This window comes from Pyxicephalus adspersus, chromosome 5 (genome assembly GCF_032062135.1).
Source record: "Pyxicephalus adspersus chromosome 5, UCB_Pads_2.0, whole genome shotgun sequence".
Taxonomy (NCBI): Eukaryota; Metazoa; Chordata; class Amphibia; order Anura; family Pyxicephalidae; genus Pyxicephalus; species Pyxicephalus adspersus.
Window position 1 is genome coordinate 107,339,298 of NC_092862.1, and position 19,281 is coordinate 107,358,578.

The 19,281-nt window shown below is 37.6% G+C and overlaps 1 protein-coding gene across 3 annotated transcripts in view; it reads left to right on the forward strand.

Annotated features, from left to right (window-relative positions):
* Positions 1 to 410: 410 nt before the first annotated feature.
* NEK10 (NIMA related kinase 10) overlaps positions 411 to 19,281 on the forward strand; it is a 139,574-nt gene continuing 120,703 nt past the window's right edge. For 2 of the 3 annotated variants that reach the window (XM_072412389.1, XM_072412391.1), the window contains exons 1-8: positions 411 to 473; positions 9,727 to 9,837; positions 10,609 to 10,669; positions 13,999 to 14,114; positions 14,201 to 14,299; positions 15,947 to 16,031; positions 18,009 to 18,050; positions 19,026 to 19,104. In XM_072412389.1, the coding sequence (XP_072268490.1) occupies positions 9,764 to 9,837; positions 10,609 to 10,669; positions 13,999 to 14,114; positions 14,201 to 14,299; positions 15,947 to 16,031; positions 18,009 to 18,050; positions 19,026 to 19,104 (556 nt within the window). In that variant the 5' untranslated portion in view covers positions 411 to 473; positions 9,727 to 9,763. Of the gene's footprint in view, positions 474 to 7,624; positions 7,725 to 9,726; positions 9,838 to 10,608; positions 10,670 to 13,998; positions 14,115 to 14,200; positions 14,300 to 15,946; positions 16,032 to 18,008; positions 18,051 to 19,025; positions 19,105 to 19,281 lie in introns of those variants that run through there. The other variant, XM_072412390.1, reaches the window with a different exon arrangement.

Sequence of the window (19,281 nt, forward strand, 5' to 3'; positions counted from 1 at the left end):
CACGCAATGTCACACCTGTGCAAGATTGGGTGATGTAAGAAGATGGCAGAGCTGAAAGTCCAGTCTGCAATGTAAAGAAAACAGGACAATGCGGGATCTACTGGAAAATGATTGCAGAGGTAACAACAACTTTAAAGGTGTTATTTATTTTTTTTTGCTGAAAGTTCAGCTTTATTGACTGGGAAACATTTTGAGTAGATCTTCTGATTTCCCTGATCTGCAGACAGCTAGAACTAAACTCCAGGGTAGATTGCTCTGATGTCTCAGAGGCAGCCATTCTTCAGCCTGAGACTCTCCATCTATCACCTGGGCATTAGTAGTCCCGTCTCAGGATCACCTGTCTAGGATTACCAGGTGTGCGCCTGCCTGGACACGCCCCTTCTCGTCACTAGGTAACTCAGTGTTTACACCGTTACCCAGGAGACCGGCAGCCTGGACCCGCACAGCGGCCACCAGCACCGGCAGAGCAGCATGTGAGTACAGGGGGGAGGGGGGTCGCTGTGATCCCGGGACACGAGGGGGGAGCTGTCACGGGGCCGCGTCATTGTCAATGCAGGGGAATGAGCTGTATGGTGAATTCACACAGAACAGGGTGAATGTAATGACAGGATCACATCGTCAATATTAAACCAATATCGTACAGAACAGAATTGTGACCTTTTAGAGTTTGTGGTGTGTGATGTAGACGTGCACTTATATTATATTTAGTATATTATTTATTAGCTTTTATTACTTTTCTATTTTATTTTTCAGCATGTGGTGGCTGCATTGATACTTTAAATGTAAATGTAAATAACTCAGCAATGTTGTGTTTTCATTTGCTGACAAGCTGCAAGCTTTAAACTTTCATTATTGTTTATTGTGCGGAGGATGGGCAAATTATGAAGAATAGGCTGAAATTATTAAAAAAAGCAATATTAAAGCGTACCTAAACTCACAATTTTCACTTTACATAAAAGGGTGGTTAAAAAAAAAGCACCCCCCCTCAATTCTCAATGAATGGGAGCGCAGAGCCTCCTGGATACCTACGTCACGCACCCCCGGAGGCTCCACGGTGCTCCTTCTGCACATGTCCAAGCATCTCAGGGGTGGCAGCCCCTTTATTGTGACCAAACTCTTTAGTAACCACCCAAAAACAGCCAGGTGGGTGCTGAAAAGTGCCGGGTGGTACGCCCAGCTAAAAAGGCCAGGGGAGAACCCTGCCAAAGATGGATGCCGGGACGACGCAGGACGCGATGAAAGAGACCTCCGGACCAATTAACTGCGCTGCGGGATTAAAGGTAAGTGTATTTTTTTTGTTTTGGGGTTTTGAGTTTAGTTCCTCTTTAACATTCAAGATAGATAATAAAAAAGCATCTGGGACAATGTGCAGACAACAAATATTATAGTGATATACAAATGGATAATACAAAAAGTCTGCACTGCATTAGTTATGGTTGGGGACTGAGCAAAGGGATAAGGAGAAATAGCCTTAAATAAGTTCAGTTGCCTTATGTCCTGTTTGTGGTGTAGCCAGGGCCGCCAAGTGAAAATCCGGGCCCCGGAACAAATAAGGTGCATGGGCTCTTATACAAACTTCTACACACGTGTTTATTATTATTTATTTCTAACAATCAAAGATTACATTGATACATTTAGATAAGTACAGTTAGGTCCATAAATATTTGACAGAGACAACTTTTTTCTAATTTTGGTTCTGTACATTACCACAAATAATTTTAAATGAAACAACTCGGGTGCAATTGAAATGCAGACTTTCAGTTTTAATTCAGTGGGTTGAACAAAAAGATTACATAAAATGTGAGGAACTAAAGCCTTTTTTTTACACAATCACTTCATTTCAGGGGTTCTGTCCAAATATTTATGGACCTAACTGTATGTATAGCTATAAATAATAAAGTCAGCTAACTTTCAAGCTGTTTATAGTCTTAAATCTCTCGATAACGTTGACAAAAGGCATGCAATGTCAGTGGGTCCTTTATGTTACAATTACAGCATTTACAGGGAACCTTACCTGTGGAATTATTTCTTCCTTTGCGGTCCTGTAAAGTTTTCCTTGCAGTCCACAATGAATCAGCGTGGCTTGTGTCCCGTTTTCCTCCTTCTCCCAGGATTTGGTGGGAAAGCAAAGAGGAGTAATCCAAGCAATAGGTTTGGAGCTAAGAATGCACACGTTAGTTTGCACCGTATTGTGTCATTCAAAAGTATTTTGTCATTGTCACGGCTTTCTGTTGTTTCACGTTTACTCTTAGCTTCGTGTCCGGGTTTAGCAAACCCCTGTGCGTAGACATGAGCGTATGCAGGACGTGATGCATTGAGTGTAATAAACAGGATAGCGTGGCTCACAGAGTGCAGGGGTCAGAAATGTGTAATGCACAGAGTACAAGGGTCAATGTAATTAGAAATTACCCTGTTCTTCTAGCACAAAAGGTAAAACCCCCTTAGTATTCCTAATTCCTCCACAGCCTCTGATCTCTCTCCCCTTCCCCCAGTACCGATTACTAAAGCTAAATCTCCCCCCATTACAGTTCTTCACAAACTTTCCATACCACCACAACAAATCTTACTGCTTCAGATTGCCCCCAATTGGATCTCCCGCATACATCCCTCACCCCCAGTAATGATCTACTTTTCCCCTAACATTACAGATTTACCACAATGTTCCTCACCCCCCAGTACAGATTTACCCTTTAAAGCATCAGCTGTTTACAGTGAGGGAAAGTCCTACCCTGTCTGTGCCAATGTAACCAAATGGAGGAAGATGAAGGGATAGTCTTTGGCTCTGTACTGTCCCTTCCCATATCTGAGGTTTGACAGGTAGTTTGAGTTTGTTAAGAACTGCAGCAAAAATAAGAAATATCTGATTTGGAAAGATGAAGCTGTGGCCAGCAGTGGCCACTGCACTCTCAAAGATGGCAGACTGAACTTTTCTTACATCCCTAGCCAAATCACTGGATTTATGCCAGTTCTAGATCACAATGGGTAGTGATGGATATGATGTCACCATGTAAAGGTTACCTATCAACTACACATTATAGCTGAAAATAGTTACATTGAGCTTGACTTGTTCACAATGACCACTCATCCAAGTCAGTTTCCATGTGTGCCCATCAACTCTGTTACCTACATCCAAACACCACAGTATTATACAATGTGTGCAGGCGAATTTTAATCTATGTCAAACTGGGACAGTCAATATTTAATGGAAGAGGGGGGCGTCAGCACCCAGCAATGTAACTCAAACAGTTAGAAAGTATCACAGACTTTGAATGCCTACCCATGACATAGACAGCAATGGCCAACATTTGTTAGATTGAAAAATGGCATCAAATCTGCATTTGAAGACCACTGGTATGTACCAAGTTTACTTTCATGACAGCTAGCAGGTGTAGGGTGATAGATCTGTTTCCTGCATCTTCTTTTCCAGATACACTCCTTGATCCACCTTAAACAAACAAACCTTTCCTTTCTAATAATTTCTCCTGCTTTAAACAAATAGTTTCAGACAGAGGAAGTAACAGTACTGTGTTTACACAACTTCTGTCCTGGTTCAGTGGACAGGTTGGTAGCAAATGCAATAGCAGAATAAAACTTATGAATTGTGTTTGTATATGGCACTGAATATAATACATCTGATCTGACATTCACATATGACAATGTAAAACGCTGGAAGGCTTTGAAGAGGCAATGCAAATTCATCAATGATATATGAAATGCTGTAAGCAGATTTCATTTATTACTATTACGTTATTAACTCTTGTGCTTCATATACTACCCTGTTTCCCTGATTATAAGGCACTCTCTTATATTTTTTGAAATGCCAAAATATGCCCTGGGTCTTATTTTCAGGGGATGTCTTATTTTTCCATGAAGAAGACTACAGTACACATTTATTGTTGAAAGTCACTCATGATCACTCATGTTCCTATTCCCCTTCTGATCACTCATGTGCCGTTCAAATTCCCCTTCTGATCACTCTGTGCCATTGATTGTCCCCTTCTGATCACTCTATGCCATTGATTATCCCCTTCTGATCACTCTATGCCATTGATTATCCCCTTCTGATCACTCTATGCAATGATTGTCCCCTTCTGATCACTATGAAATGATTGTCCCCTTCTGATCACTATGAAATGATTGTCCCCTTCTGATCACTCTATTCAATTGACTCCATTGTCCCCTTCTGATCACTTACCCGTAATTAAGTGCAGGTATCTCCGTTAGGGCAGGGATCAGCAGCTTGCTTCCTTGTTCAGAATCGCGGGAGCACGTGTGCAGGCTTTTTACTTTCAGTTTGGCTCAGGAATAGACACGCCCTGCAGCCAGCATCAGAGACACACACGCTGCAGCCAGCATAAAGGACACACACGCAGGATCAGATATCTGGAGCTGTCTTATAAACGGGTGAGTGTCTTATTTTAATTATTTTTTTAAAAATCGGGGGTGGCTTACTTAATGGGGATGTCCTAAAATCGGGGAAACACGGTAGAATTCTGTTGAAGCAAGAATGCAGTCTCCTTTTAGATGTGAGAGCAGCGGTCTGACTCTGCAAAGTGCAAACTCTGCATGGGGAATTTTACCCAAATCTTAGCACTTAGGAACTTAAACCTAAAGGAGAAGTATATTTATTACTGTAAAGAAAGCCTGACTAAAAAACAGTAATTATTTTTATGTTTAATAATATTATTATTAATAATAATAATAATAATAATAATATTAATAATAAACAGTATTTACATGACGACAACATATTACGCAGCACTGTACATTAAAAAGGGGTTGCAAATGACAGACAGATACAATTACACAGGAGGAGAGGACCCTGCCCGGAAGAGCTTACAATCTAGAACGTGGGGGAAGTATCAAACAGAAGGGAAAATATGGAATGGTGGGAAGTAGTGGGGGATTTAGAGACAGAAGAAGATGGGTAGGTAAGTATGAAATAATGGGTTTTGAGTGCTCTTTTAAGCAGAAAGTGGGAGCAAGTCAAATAGGACGAGGAAGACCATTCCAGAGAGTCGAGGCAGCTCTAGAAAAGTCTTGGAGTGGTGCGTGTGATGAGGTTATGAGTGAGGAAGTCATTAGTTGGTCATTAGAGGAGTGAAGATAGCAGCTAGGGGAGTATTGTTCTACCAGGTAAGAATGGTAAGTGGGACAAGAACTGTGTAGGGATTTGAAGGCAAAGCACAGGAGCTTGAATTTGATTCTAAGGTGAAATGGAAGTCAGTGAAGAGAACTACAAAGAGATGCAGCAGAAGAAGAGCGGTGGGAAGGATGTCTGGCTGCAGCATTCATAATAGATTGTAGAGGAGAGAGTCGGTTTAGTGGAATAATTAATACAGAAGGTTTACTTTACCAAGTTTTAAGCAGTTACTTACTGTGTGCAACATACATATCCATAGCAGCATGTAAAGTTAATCTGGTCCATGAAGAATTTACCAGGATTTAAAGGTGCTGAAGTGGTTATGATCAGTGAAATGTTATTATTGGCTGTTATCAGGTATAATGGGCTCATAGGTATTAAATAACTCACTTCCAATAGAGCCATCTTTGATCATAAAATAATGTAAGATTTATGATACATTAACAGAAAGAGTCCAAACATTCTGCAGAGATACCTGAAATGGTCAGCTTGTGTCTACATATTTGTCTACTTTGCATCTTTACCTACCTTTTCTCATTGCTTGTTTCCTTGTTTAGGTATTGCCTAGATTTTAATATTTTGTAGAGAAAATGGTTTATTATATATTTAGCCAGTGCAAGATCAAAGCAGAGGCTGTAGATCTTCACATTTTGGACAGTGTGTATGGGGTTATGAAGATGGTATTCGAGTTAAAAGAAGATATTAATTTTTCAAGAGAAGTGATATGAATAGAGAAGAATATTGAGTCAAGCACTCAGAGTGTAGGAGAGTATCCAGTGCTGCTAACAGGGCAGGCTTCAATAGCACAGGGACCATCTGAAATGTCAGATAAGATGGAAAGATCAAAAAAACGAAGTTGGTGAAAGCCAACTTCTAAATATTTGTGTCAGAGTCATAGAGCATAATTGTGGGTATAGAAACTATGGAATAGGAAAAGTCATAGACAAACCAAAAAGCTTTAAAGAAGTGAATTAGATTTAAGCAAGAGGGCATGTCTGTAATAAATCTGTCAGACAATTGGAATGTACAGGAAAGAAGAGAAACTGGAAAATAGAGAAGTGTAAGCTTCATCGGTTAAGGTGAACAGTTTAAACGACCCATGATAGAGGAATAAGTATGGATTGGGGTGGTAGGGATTGAGTAGATGATGAAAGGGGAGGTGGCTAGATAATAGAAACTATTAATACTTTTGTGGCACCCCTTGCATAGTGAGGTCACTTTAAGGATTTAGGGGGTTATTCTTAGTTTACTTTGGACAGTTCTAGAATCAGTTCTCTTTAGGGCAGCAGTCACCAACCAGTGGTAGTCCGCAAAAAAATTTTGGTGGTCTGCAATTCTGACAGGTGCGCCTCCAAGTGGGGTCGGGAGAAAAACCCTGCTGGGAGGTTGCATCAGCTAGAGCCACGCACCCTGGTACGGATCGCAGGCTCAGGGAAGTGGGCGGGTTCAGACCTGCGATGGGAGAGTGGGCAGGTTCTAGCACCATGATGTCACTAGTGGGGAAGTTTCATCCTCTTTGAATGACACCCAGATCCCATCACATGCGCGGTCCAGAGCCAGTAAATTTAGTGGTCTGTGGGTCCGAAAAGGTTGGCAATCACTGTTTTAGGGAGTGATGGTTGGCTGTTTTTTGTTGCAGAGGAGGCACCTGCCATAGGAAAGTAGCAGTCAATCACTACTCCAGTGCGTCACTTTTTGGACCCATGATAATGTGTTGTGCCGCTTTAATTGGGCTTTTGACACAAGTTAGATACAAGAGAACTGCGCTAAAGGGGGCCTTTGCAATGGATTACTTGAAGAAGCTAAAGCCCTACAGCCTCTGTTGTCTGACTAGGCCCAAGGATTCAGGAAAGAACGGAGGAGATGAGCACTGAATTACTGAGCAGTTCACGTGTTAATAGACATTTTAATGTTAGACTGTATTGTGCTTCTTCTTTTTTATGGTATTAAGTACAATTACTGCCAAACTGATAAAATGAACATTAGCTTTATCAGAACCAAATTATAAAAGCTAATAATTAAGCTTGTTATACTCACAGCATACTTGGCATCAGACAGCAAACACTTTGCTACTGTCAGAATTTGAAATCTGAGATATTAATATGTACAATAAAATACAAACTAACAGCAGTTACGCTCTAATGATTACTTTATCACTTTTGTGGTAGTTCGTTTATAATGCCATCTGTGTCAACTATATGGCGGTTAAGGCGTTTTCCTAAATGTGTAAACTTTAGTGAGCAAATATTAGGTCATATGTCAGCTATGTTCATGCTCATTGCCTCACCTCTTAATGACAGTGTAGACAAATGTATTTTTAGTTGAACTGTTGTTTACATGTCCATTTAACTGAAGGATAAGTAAAGTGTGGACAGCTCCCACAGAAACTGTTTTGTAAAGAAACTGTTTATTGTAATGTTGTAACCCTAGTCTACCTGAAACCAAATTGTATTGCTGGGTGTATGCTGGTCGATTGGGGAACTAAACCCCCTGTTACTCATCTGTCCCTGTTTCTTCACAGGGTGCTGCTATCCTGACAACATTCAGCTTTTATGGCAGAAACCCCAGTGTGACCAGGCAGGTAGGAACGATTACTGCAGAATGGACATTTACTGTCACTTTTTACAGTAATGAACTACCGGATCATATATGCCTAAAAGTAGAACTTTCATTCTGCCTTAAGTCATCAGATCTCCTTAACTGTTATATGTGGATGCTATGAGAATGAGCTCTGTAATCCAAAAGGAAAGGTAAAACCTCTCTATACACCAAGCAAGCAAGGTGTTTTCCTGCTTTAGTTTTCATATACAAATATTATGTAACTGTAGCCGTCATTGGGCAGGTAGTGAAAGCATATGGTATATTTTTTACCTATTTGAATATGGTTTTGAAATGAAAGCAGCAAATTTAGCTAAAACTAGTGTGACTGTCTCAAAGTACTGTATATGGATATGTAGTACTCTTTAACCAGTTCAAGTCCCACATCTGTACACCCATTTGGACCAGAAAAATTTTTAAGAAAACAAAGTACAATTTATATATTTATATATATATATATATATATATATATATATATATATATATAATTTTTTACAACAAACAATTCATTTTCAGTGATATAAGATTATTTTCAAATAATAGTAATAATGGTAAATTTAGCAAGAGGTAAACCTATGTTCCGAGGTCTTACATTTTCTGCCCAGTCAACTGTCTGACCTCATAACAGAAATTAACATAAAATTAGTTAACAATAAATGTTGCTAATTAAAGGAGCACAATATAAACACACTTTTACCCAGACTATGGACATTAGGGCTGGGTCTACATAGACTGTTTTTAAAAACACATATAAATGCTCCTAATGCTTTTACCTGTGTTTGAACAAGTTTTTATAAGAGGTTTAAAGCTTGCCTTTAAATGCCTGTAATTTGTTATAAACACCAAATTAGCATGGTGTTTTGTGTTTCACAGAAAATACTTAGCGTTTTAACATGCTATCCCACCATGGAAGAATCATGCCCAAGGCTACACACTGACACAAGCACAGTAGGAAAGGACAAAGGACATGGTTCTTTTTTAAAAATGTGTAACTTTGAAAATTACAGAGAGTGCCTATATTTTTTGTTCAGAATCTGTAATTGTGTGAATAATTTGGGCACAGGTTCACTTCATAGAGGACGATTACTTACCTAGCCTCCATAGATGGGGGGGAGGGGGGCCGTTAGTATCCAGACAGGTGATGGTAGGAACAATGGATAACAGCAGTGCAGAGGGAGTAACAATAATTCCAAGCCGGGAGAGAGATGGGTCACAATAAGGCTTAGGGAAGAGTGGGAAAGAACAAAAGTTCTCAGTGGGGCATTGAGGGGAACAGAAGTGCCCAGAAGGGGGTGGGGGGAACAGTGGTACCCAGTGAGGGGTATGGGGAATAATATGGCCAATATAACATTGCCTCAGAGGAACAATAGTGGCCAGTCCCTGATGGGAATAACAATAGGGCCCAGCATGGGCGGGGAGTACAGTAGTGTCTAACAGGAGGTATGGGTTCATGAGCGTCAGTGCTGTTGCCAACAACATCTTGGCCCTGTCTTTCTCCTTGTTCGAGTTCTTCAGTCACCTTGATTGTGCTAGGATAAATGAACTCCTATGTATGTGTGGGGGATAGGTAATCCTGGCAGGTGGTGAAATTGTAAATTGAGTAAACTGAATAGGCAAGTGGAATTCTTAGATACACTGTAGGCCTGATTTATTAAAGTCTCCAAGACTGGAGGGGATCGTCTATCTTAGGAGAACCTGGGTGATCCAGCAAACACAAAATGGATTGAAAACATTTACCAACTAAAAGAAAATGATTTTTAAAATTTCCATAGCGGATTTGTTGGAATACCCAGGTTCTCTATCTTTTCCATTCCTGAAGAACTTTTTTAAATCAGCCCTTGTGTGTGTCTGTAAAAGAAAGTGTCCGTGTTCTTACATTTTTTATTTTAAAGTTTACATGTCACCTTATATCCTTCTCAGCTAGTCTTGCATTTTAATCTAAAGATTCAAATAGATATTTTGTTTTTGTCTTTTTATTTTTTTAGGACCAACAACTTCAGTTCAATGAACTGAGGTTTGATAATGCCGGATCAGGATGAAAAAGGGAAAAAAACGGAAAGGTCAACTGAAAAGAAAAGTCACGGGTCATCATCAAGGTCTGTCAAACCAAAAATAATGCAGAACCTAACTCATAGATTTTACTGTTCTCCAAAAGAAAGTTCAAATAAGAAATGTTCAATTAATGTTAATAAATTGTAACATTAGCTTCTTACTTTCTTGTCTGCATTGTACTTTTGAGTGTACACTGTGTCATCTGCTGCGTTCTGGCATCAAAGAACTTCCATGCATAATTGTGGGAGTTATGAATTCCCAAGTTGGCCTGATGTCCCTTTTGTAAAGTAATCCTACATTCTTTCTTGTAGTTTTTTTTTTTTTTTAAATACACTCACTTGTACTAGGTCCATCGTAGGCTCTGTGTCTTCTTTCTTCCTTGTTTCATTCTTCAATCAACCATTGATTGATTTATTACTTTTTGGCAGAGGCTACAAAGGCACTAATTCTACTTCCAGTTAGGAAGGAGGACCAACGTGCTTAATGCACATAGAAAATCTGTGACTAGTAATGACAGCAATCTTGAAGACTTATCTTGTACATTGAGTGTCAGCTCATATAAACTATTAAAAAATATAGAGCCTAAAAGATTTAAGATTTATCTTATCCAGCTGCTTTAACTAATAATGTAAATTTACCTCTGTCTCATGTAACCAGAAAAAAAAATGAAAAGACAAAAAGAAAAAAAATACATTTATATATATATGTGTAGTCTTTTTACTTTAAATATTCCCAGTTCTGAATAAATATTTATCTAACCTATGAACCTATGATAACCTTTGAACTGATGCTCCAGCTTAACATTTTTTTTATAGGAAATGCTTTGATGTGAAGAGACTCTGGTCACTCTTAAATGTTCCAGCAAGCAAGCAGCAGGTAAATATATAACATTTGAGTTTTTTACTGTCTGAAATTACCTAAATCATAAATTATAATATGCACCATTTGAGTGGCGTGCTGGTGCTCAGTGCTTTACGTGGTTCATTACTGTCCTGCCGCCAGTCTTAGCCATTTGCAGAGGCTCATGATCTGATTTCCAACAGATCATTTTCAGTTGCCCTCTTGCCCTGCTCATGTGAGGTGCAGTAGAGGGGATCTAAAGAGATGAGGAAATCAATATCTATGGGACTAATATTTATCAAGAGGTAGGGAGGGCAAATTTACCACTTGAGTGAAATATTGCATATAATTTTATATGGCCTGTAATTACAGATACAGTATGTCCTACCTTTTCTGTTTGAAATACAATGATTCTGCTAGATGAACCAGCATCCACATGAATGTCTGCCCTCTGTTTGTCTTACACTCAGTAGAAATAGTTATGTGGAGCTTGACTTCATGCACTTTGACCTGTATTTGACGACTGGAATAAAAAAGCAGGATATTTATCCACAAGTGATATGATTAATGAAGTCAGTGAGGCTTCACCTTATTCACAATGCTCAGTGAAATATCCTCTGCAAGGGACTTCGCTCAGTGAACAGACTTACCTCCTTTAGTAAAAAGTCCCACCTTTTCTCACCTTACAAACCTTGATTTTACCAAGTGAAGCCTTCCATCATCTTAAATAACCAATTATGTGGTTCAGATGCTTATGAAGGGGCATTAGTGCAACAAAAGTCATATGTTTCTGGCATCCTCCGGTGCTCTTAAGTCAACCTAAAGGTGTGTAGTTAACCTTGTTGTTAGGACTTCCCCTTTCATACGCATTCATGTACATTTGCCCTACATTTCTGTATGTTTGCCAGTACATGCAATGTTACCTAATTTCTCCTCCTTCCAATTTATGGAAGTTGATTTTCCTGTGAAAATACCTTTTCAAGTTGTTCTTTTTGTCTTTCTTTAATTAGATTTATATTCCCAAAACGCACATTTTAACGTACATAGCTTTGTACAAATAAATTATTCAGCAGGGACATATTAGTTGGTAAACACAGTGCTATGTTATACACCTAAGACTTATTTTGCAATTTGTTTATCTCTGAGACTTGGCATAATGTTCCAGCCATACTGCCATAATGAAATCTTCTATAGACTGCTATATTATACCTGTATTTTAACAATATTTATCCATGTAAAGGTATTGACCTCTTTATGTTTGGGAAAGGGGCTTCTGTCTGCCGCAGAAACACCATGCCACTGTGCATTACTCTGCTTCTTAAATGAAAGTAGATGTAGACAGTTTTGTGATAAATTGAGTTACAGCACTAAATTTATGTTACCTCACTCCCTCTGTAATCTTAGAACGTACCTACAATCATAGAACAATAGATTTGGGAAGACTTATGGCCTACAATATAGAAACCCCAATGTAGGGTTCTAAGCCCAACAAACATAGTTAGAAAAAATTTCCAAACCTCTTTGTGAAAGTCCATAAATTATTGTCCAGCAGCAACAAATACTGACAACTCATTTTAGATGCCAAAGAACTCCCCCTTTTTTTTAGGGAATATGACTAGTAATGGGCACATCACACATCAGTGTGGCAGCAGTGCTTGCCAAAAATGCTTCTGAGCCTTAAAACAGAAACAAATGCATCCACCAAGTTTTGTCTTTGGATTTGGATCTGGATTAGGAATCATAACTTATTATTGTCGGATGTTTACCAGGTAGAAATCAATATTTGTAACACCATGGTCACAACAAATGTATTGGTCATGTGTAGTGCACATTTATGATTAGAATGTTTTTTACACCCTAGAAGGTGTGTATTAAACAAATTACAAACATCATTCCAGTTTATCTAATCTAGTCATTGTGCAGATACTGTTTATCAGGCCATAGATCAGTCTTTCTCAACCTTATTACTTTGAAGGAACTGATTAAATAATTTTAAAGAACTGTTATACCAATTATTACTCCTATAAATTATATGTTATTTTAGGTCTATTTATCTGCACAAATTTGGAAATTATATCCCCTATCAATGCATATAGATATTCAATAAAGAAGGTTCATGCACAAATAATAGCTAGTCACTCAAACAGTTTAATTAAGAAAAAAGGTAAGACAAAGTACACAGCAATATTGTCAGATATTTAAACACAGGAACTTCAATCAATGATACATATATATCACATGGACATAAAGTTATTAGTAGTAACCCCTGTAATAATCTAGTAACTACTTAGTACACAATACATTAAATCAATATAACAATAATAACATAGACATATACTAAACAATATAAGAATGCAATTCAGGAATGTGTTATAGCTACCTGTAAAGATGTTGATGGGTACCCTGGAGCCTGATTCCCTAAGAAGTCTCATCATTCCCTTTCTCCAGTACAAAGAAAAACAGGTTTTATGTTTGCACACAACATTCCTGCACCTATACACATACATTATATATACATTTATATCTATCCACATATATCTATAAATAGCTATCAATCTTGAGGTGCTCTATTATATGAACTTTATATAATTATATATTAACTTTATAAATTATATATTAACTTGTGTAATCAGTTCTATGTTGATATAATAGTCAATAAAAGTATTATTTTAAATAATAGTATTTTATTTAAAAATAGAACAAATGTCAACAAAGGTCAACAAAGTAAACAGATCACCATACATTGGTCTCCCTTTACATTGGTGGCTGGGGCAGAAGGGTCCTATTTACATACAGGCTCAGAGGACAAATGCCTTCTTACATTGGTGCTTATTAAATAGGAAATAAAGAAATGAATCTTATTATAAGTATCTTAGTGGAGAAATAACTCTCTACCCATATTGATAGTCAGGAACGAAGTGCTATGTTACATTGAGGGTTGGAGAGAATACCAGTTATATTGGGAGTCTGGAACAAGGCACCTTTGATTGATCCAGCAAACCTGGAATGGATCTGGTCCAGGATTGAAAACATTTGCTAACAAATAGCAAAATGACTTTTAGGAAATCCGTTCCAGGTTTGCTGGATCACTCAGCTTTACTGATGAAAGTGATTCCTCCTCAGCCTTGGAGAGCTTTATTGAATTAGGCCCATAGAGCATAACAAAGCACAGTAAATTTGCAATGTTGGGGACAATGCAGAGTGAAGACAGCAAAGATCATTGTGAATATAAAAGAGTTACTAGAAAAGGTAGCACAGAACTTGGTGCAGCTGGAAGAAGCCAGAGGCTTGCATTTGGAGGTGACCTTAGTTTATGATATTTATTTGTTCCTAGTTAAAATAAATAAAAATATTTTTTTTCTTAGCTTCCAGCACTAAAAACTACTGGCACACCAAAGAATCAGCAGAAGTTTGGAAAGGCACATACATCTAAACACAACTGGCAAGAGTCCACTGAGTCTGTAGAACTTGAAAAATTCAGGTAAGTGAATTGTTTGGTAATTTGGAGTTAAAACATTTAACTGATTCAGACTAATAGTTCTTTTTTTATTTGTTACCTATTTCTAGTGTTTATTTCAAAAATGAAAGGAACTTTAGCCAACATTCTCAGCACAACCTGTTTCTTGAAATCTTTATGGCCCTGGTGAAGAACAGACTGGGGTGCAGGTAAGGAAAATGTATTTTATATTTGTAATAGTTTTGGTTTTAAAGAAAACCATGGAAAAACATGGGAGCTGCCCACCTCTCCCTCAGAAATGTTTAGTTCCTGACCATCTTGCATTAATACTTTAAATTACCTTACCGCACTAGGTACAATTTAGAAGCAGGTCCGATACTTCTCCCACAGTCCAATATCATACTGTTAAGTAAATTTGCTATCTCCTAGTGTAATTGCGTTATTAGACTTTTTGTTGCTGTAGAGAACAGAGATTGATTTGAATGGGTTCATGTACACTGTAATGGGGAGAGTATTATGCTGGTACTGTATAAATGCCGGAAATGGTGAATGTAAGGAGTAGTGTTTTGGGCAGATAATTAGGAAAAAGCAACAGCCAAATATTGTGTTTCTGAAAAAGATATATTTTAGCACATTTAAGAACGTCTGTTTGCGGCAACATTTGTCCTTGGAAAGATATTAATGATTAATTATGGTCTCCTTATGTCTTGACGCTCTGCTCACTCTTGCCATTGTCTGATAGATTAAGCCACCAGATCCTACTACAGCCTAATTTTTAGTATAATTTTTCTCTGGCTGATTGGCTGATTTTAATTACTCTGTACATCTTTTTCACTTTGTTATCCAGTTTGCTTCAACCTACACTTTGTGCTTGATTTACAAATTAAAGAATATAAATTTTCACTTTGCAAAGGAATTTGCCTTTACTGTAAGGGAATAAAGGTGAAATCTTTATGAAAGTTATTCTTAGAAGTTTTTTGCAAACCTATTCAAAAAGGAAAGTGAAAATTTCTCTGAAAATTAAAATGTGGTTCTGTTGCTGTAAATCAGCCACGTTGGACATGATTTATTGAAGGTATCCAAGACTGGAGAAAATTTACTATTTTTGAAGAACCTGGGTGATACAGCAAAACTCGAACAGATTTCTTAAAATTCATTTACTTTTAGTTGGCAAATGTTTTTTAATCCTGGACCAGCTCCATTCCATGTTAGCTGGATCACCCAGGTTTTCCCAGGTTCGTCTATCATATCCAGTCATGGAGAGATTTAATAAGTTTGGCCCAGTGTGAATACAAACTTTCCCTTGGATGCAAAATATGTATTTTTATAATACATATTAAAAGGATTTCCAGATATACTTAGAATTTAAAATCACAGTCCACAGCATGCGGGCCTCTCTAGTGTGTGAAATGTGCAGCTGTGTGGAATTTTACAAATAGCTGCATTGCTTATGTGTTAAAATTCCAAACATTCTCGTCTAGTTTCATGTGTCATTGTCTTTTACATCTTTCCAAATCTGAATAATTTTATTATCCACATTGGCCTTCCTCCCAGACCAGCCATTATTAACCTCAGACATACAGAGTGTCTTAGCCCACACCAAGATCCCACACATGCTATGCTTCCGTAGGCCTCAGATACTATTTGGCACTTTAACAGTAAGATATTAACAGTAACACATTACTGAATAATTCTCTTTTTAAATATGTAGAGTCATCAATTTTAAATGTATGAAAAAAATGGTTTAAAACATTTATTTGTATTTGAGTTTATGGGGCTACTGAATCTAAAGTTTTAATGCAGAAATATATGTTATATATGTAATATGTTTAAATAGTATATGGTTTTTATTACAGAGAATGGATTGACAGAACTCCATCCATTCATTTGCTTCGAGTGTTGATCTGTTTGCGGTTAATAATACGGGACCCATTCTATCAGGTGAATTCATCTTAAAATAGATTTTTGGTTTTGACTGCATGTATCATAAGTTAAAGGTTTTGACAACACATAGTGCCTGATTTATGAAAGCTCTCCAAGGCTGGTGAGGATCCACTTTCATCAGTGAAGTTGGGTGATCCAGTCATTTGCTATTTGTTAGCAATATTTCAATCCTGGACCAGATCCATTCCAGGTTTACTGGATCACCCAGCTTCAGTGATGAAAGTGTATCCTCTCCAGCCTCGGAGAGCTTTAATAAATCAGGCCCGTAGGGTAAATCTCTTTAGACAATTCTACTAAACCTGAATAGGAAACTCCTATTAACCAAAATAAATGCAAACAATTGTATGGGTTTAAACACACTTTAGTTAAAAAAAAATTTAAAACGTGATTTCTTGTTTTATACAACAAAAGCCAAAAAAATAATAATATAATACTATAAATTCACCATGTTTCATTTTCACCCAGTGCATATCAATGCAGTGTAAACTGGGTTTGTTGGAAATAACTAGGCCGATTTAATAAATGAAAAATATAGGTTGTTCACTTACCAAAGTGAATTACCACCTGTCAAAGGATAATCCACCTAGTTTAGGGATTGTGTTGATAATTCCCTTTGTAAGAATGCCTAATCACATGCAAGGAAATGTAACATTACAGGATATTTCCTTGCACATGATTGAATGGCTGTAGCCAGCAGAGTTAACTGAAATATGCCTTTGCAAGGGAAAACAAAAGCAGCCACATTGTCCAAGGGCTGGCCATTACATTTTTTATTTGTAGGTTTGGCTTTACTGCATAAAACAGAAATAAACTCATTATACTCACCTGCCTCCATTCTTCTCTTACTGAATATAATCTTTAGTCATCTTCATTGGCTGGTCTGAGATGATGTAACTCCTGTGCAGGGGAGGTAGTTCATTTATTCCTGGCAAAAGCAGTGGAAGCTGGAATTGCTGGGTGTCCTGGAAACCAAATCTGAGCTGCATGTGTGTAACTCAAGTTTTTTGGCATGTAGGAGGAATTATTGCAGAAGGGACATCTCCTGTCCCTTTCTGCAATAATGACCTGCCTGCTTGAGCTTTAGTTCCCTTTTAAATTTTTACACTGCTAATCCCATCCTGTTGATTGGACTTTACAGGATCACAGGAGATTGGCAAGGGCATCCTTCTGCTCTATCCTTCTGTATGGTTTTACATATTTTGTATATTTGCCTAATTTTCACTTGAATAACTAGTAGTTTAGCCCTGCTTCTCCCAGTGATTCTGCAGAGAGGATTAAAAGACAAACTCAAGCAATGCATTTATTGTAGTTGTATTTCTAACTGATTCTAACATAAAACATTTTTTCTAACTACACACAAATAAACACACGTGTGATGAGTACGGTCACTAACCAGTGGGTAGGCTTTAAGCTGGGATTGAACAAAGGCAAATTTAGTTTTTAAAGGAAAGGTTATAGAGACCCAGACTATTCATATCAACAACAATCTTTCCATAAGTTTAAAATCTGCATTTTACATATTTTTGGAATGTTTTTTGCCTGTACAAGCTCCCCTTGTGTGGACATCCAAAAGCCCCAAGGCTGCATGTTGGTGCTGCCATCTTCATTATGATGTCAGCAGCCCTAGCAGACTTGGCGCTGTCACCTAAATAACACTTTATAATATTCTACAGTATTTCTTTTTTTGCTCCTTTACCCATAAACTACATTAATCATTTATAAGAAGTAATATGTTGCAAGTAAGCATTAAAATATTTTTTTATTACTTTTTTTGTGCTTTTAGCTGCAGTGTTTAAAATTTGTGACATGGTCTCTTTAAGGTCTCATATCGCTTATGTTGCCTGTATGTCTAAATCTGTTCTGCCCTCTGGTTACCTCTTATGCATTTTTACCATATGTTCAGTTTGATTTGTCTAGGTTTATTTTAAGCAGAAAAAAGTAACGATTACTTTCATCCAATTGTTTCTCACTTAGGGAGTGCTTTACCAGATCAATGGCATCAACATCCTTACACAGGTAAATGTTTTAATAATTGATCTATCTTTACATTATTAGACATTATCATTTACTGACAGATTCATGGACAACTGATTGAAAACAACCATTGTGCATTTCATTAGAAGAGAGCACAGTGCCTCCCACTCATCCTACCCCTCTCTTCCATAGAACAGAATGGTGCTCTAGGTACAGCACTCGTTCCTTCATCTGTCACTGATAATGACCACGAACGATTGTTACAAACAAGCTACAACTTTTTGTAGTTTAGGGTAGAATAGCCTTTCTCAACTTTTTAAGATGGGGGAACCCTTGAAATAAGTTTCAGGTTTTGGCGAACCTTTCTATGTAATGTATCCTCAGCTCACAGCACCTTAGTGTGGTGGTCAGTAGGAGGAATGTCACTTTCATTGTTGGCCAGTGGGAAGAATGTCACCCTTACAGAAAGCCAAAAAGATCATTGATGTCAGTGAAACTGACCTGAGAGGCACAAATTGCTCATTGCTCATGTATTTCCTACCAACCTCTGAAGAACCCTGGTTGAGAAAGATCGGGATACAATATGGAACAGTTATATAGAATTAAAATGGCGCACCAAATCTTTTAGAGAAGAAAGTATGATTTTACTAATTTTGCTTTAAAGGCTTCCACAAAGCGTGCCAAGAATTGTGCAAATGCTTTTTAAAAGCATGGGGTAAAGAGTGTTCTTGTATGAACTGAAGCTCGTTTAAAAGAGAATTGAGAAGGGATATCCCATTTCTTCTTTACTCAGCTGTGTCTTTTGTGCAGAATTTAGCATTACCTATCAAAAAAAAAAAAATTACTGTACATATGCTAACGTTAAAACAATATTTGGGAAATACATCAACTGTAATTTTATCCTATACCAGATATTTAGCAGATTGTTTTATTTTTAATGTTACTGCTCCATCTGCTGGATATATATTGAATCGCTGCCTCCTATATTATGACATGCTATCATCTTTTTATTTTTAGTACATGCAGACAACATGTAATATATACCTTTCATCTGGAGAAGATGAGTTTAATGTTGACAAGTTGGTCAATATGACATGTAAGTATTAATATCACCAGTGTGACTAGTAATATTCATAGGCATAAGGTATTTGATCTGACATGATATTTTGTTGTATTTTGTCCTCCGATATCATTGGGTTAGATTTATTAAAGTTCTCCGGAGAGGATACACTGTCATTGGTGAATCTGGGTGATCCAGAAAACCTGGAATGGA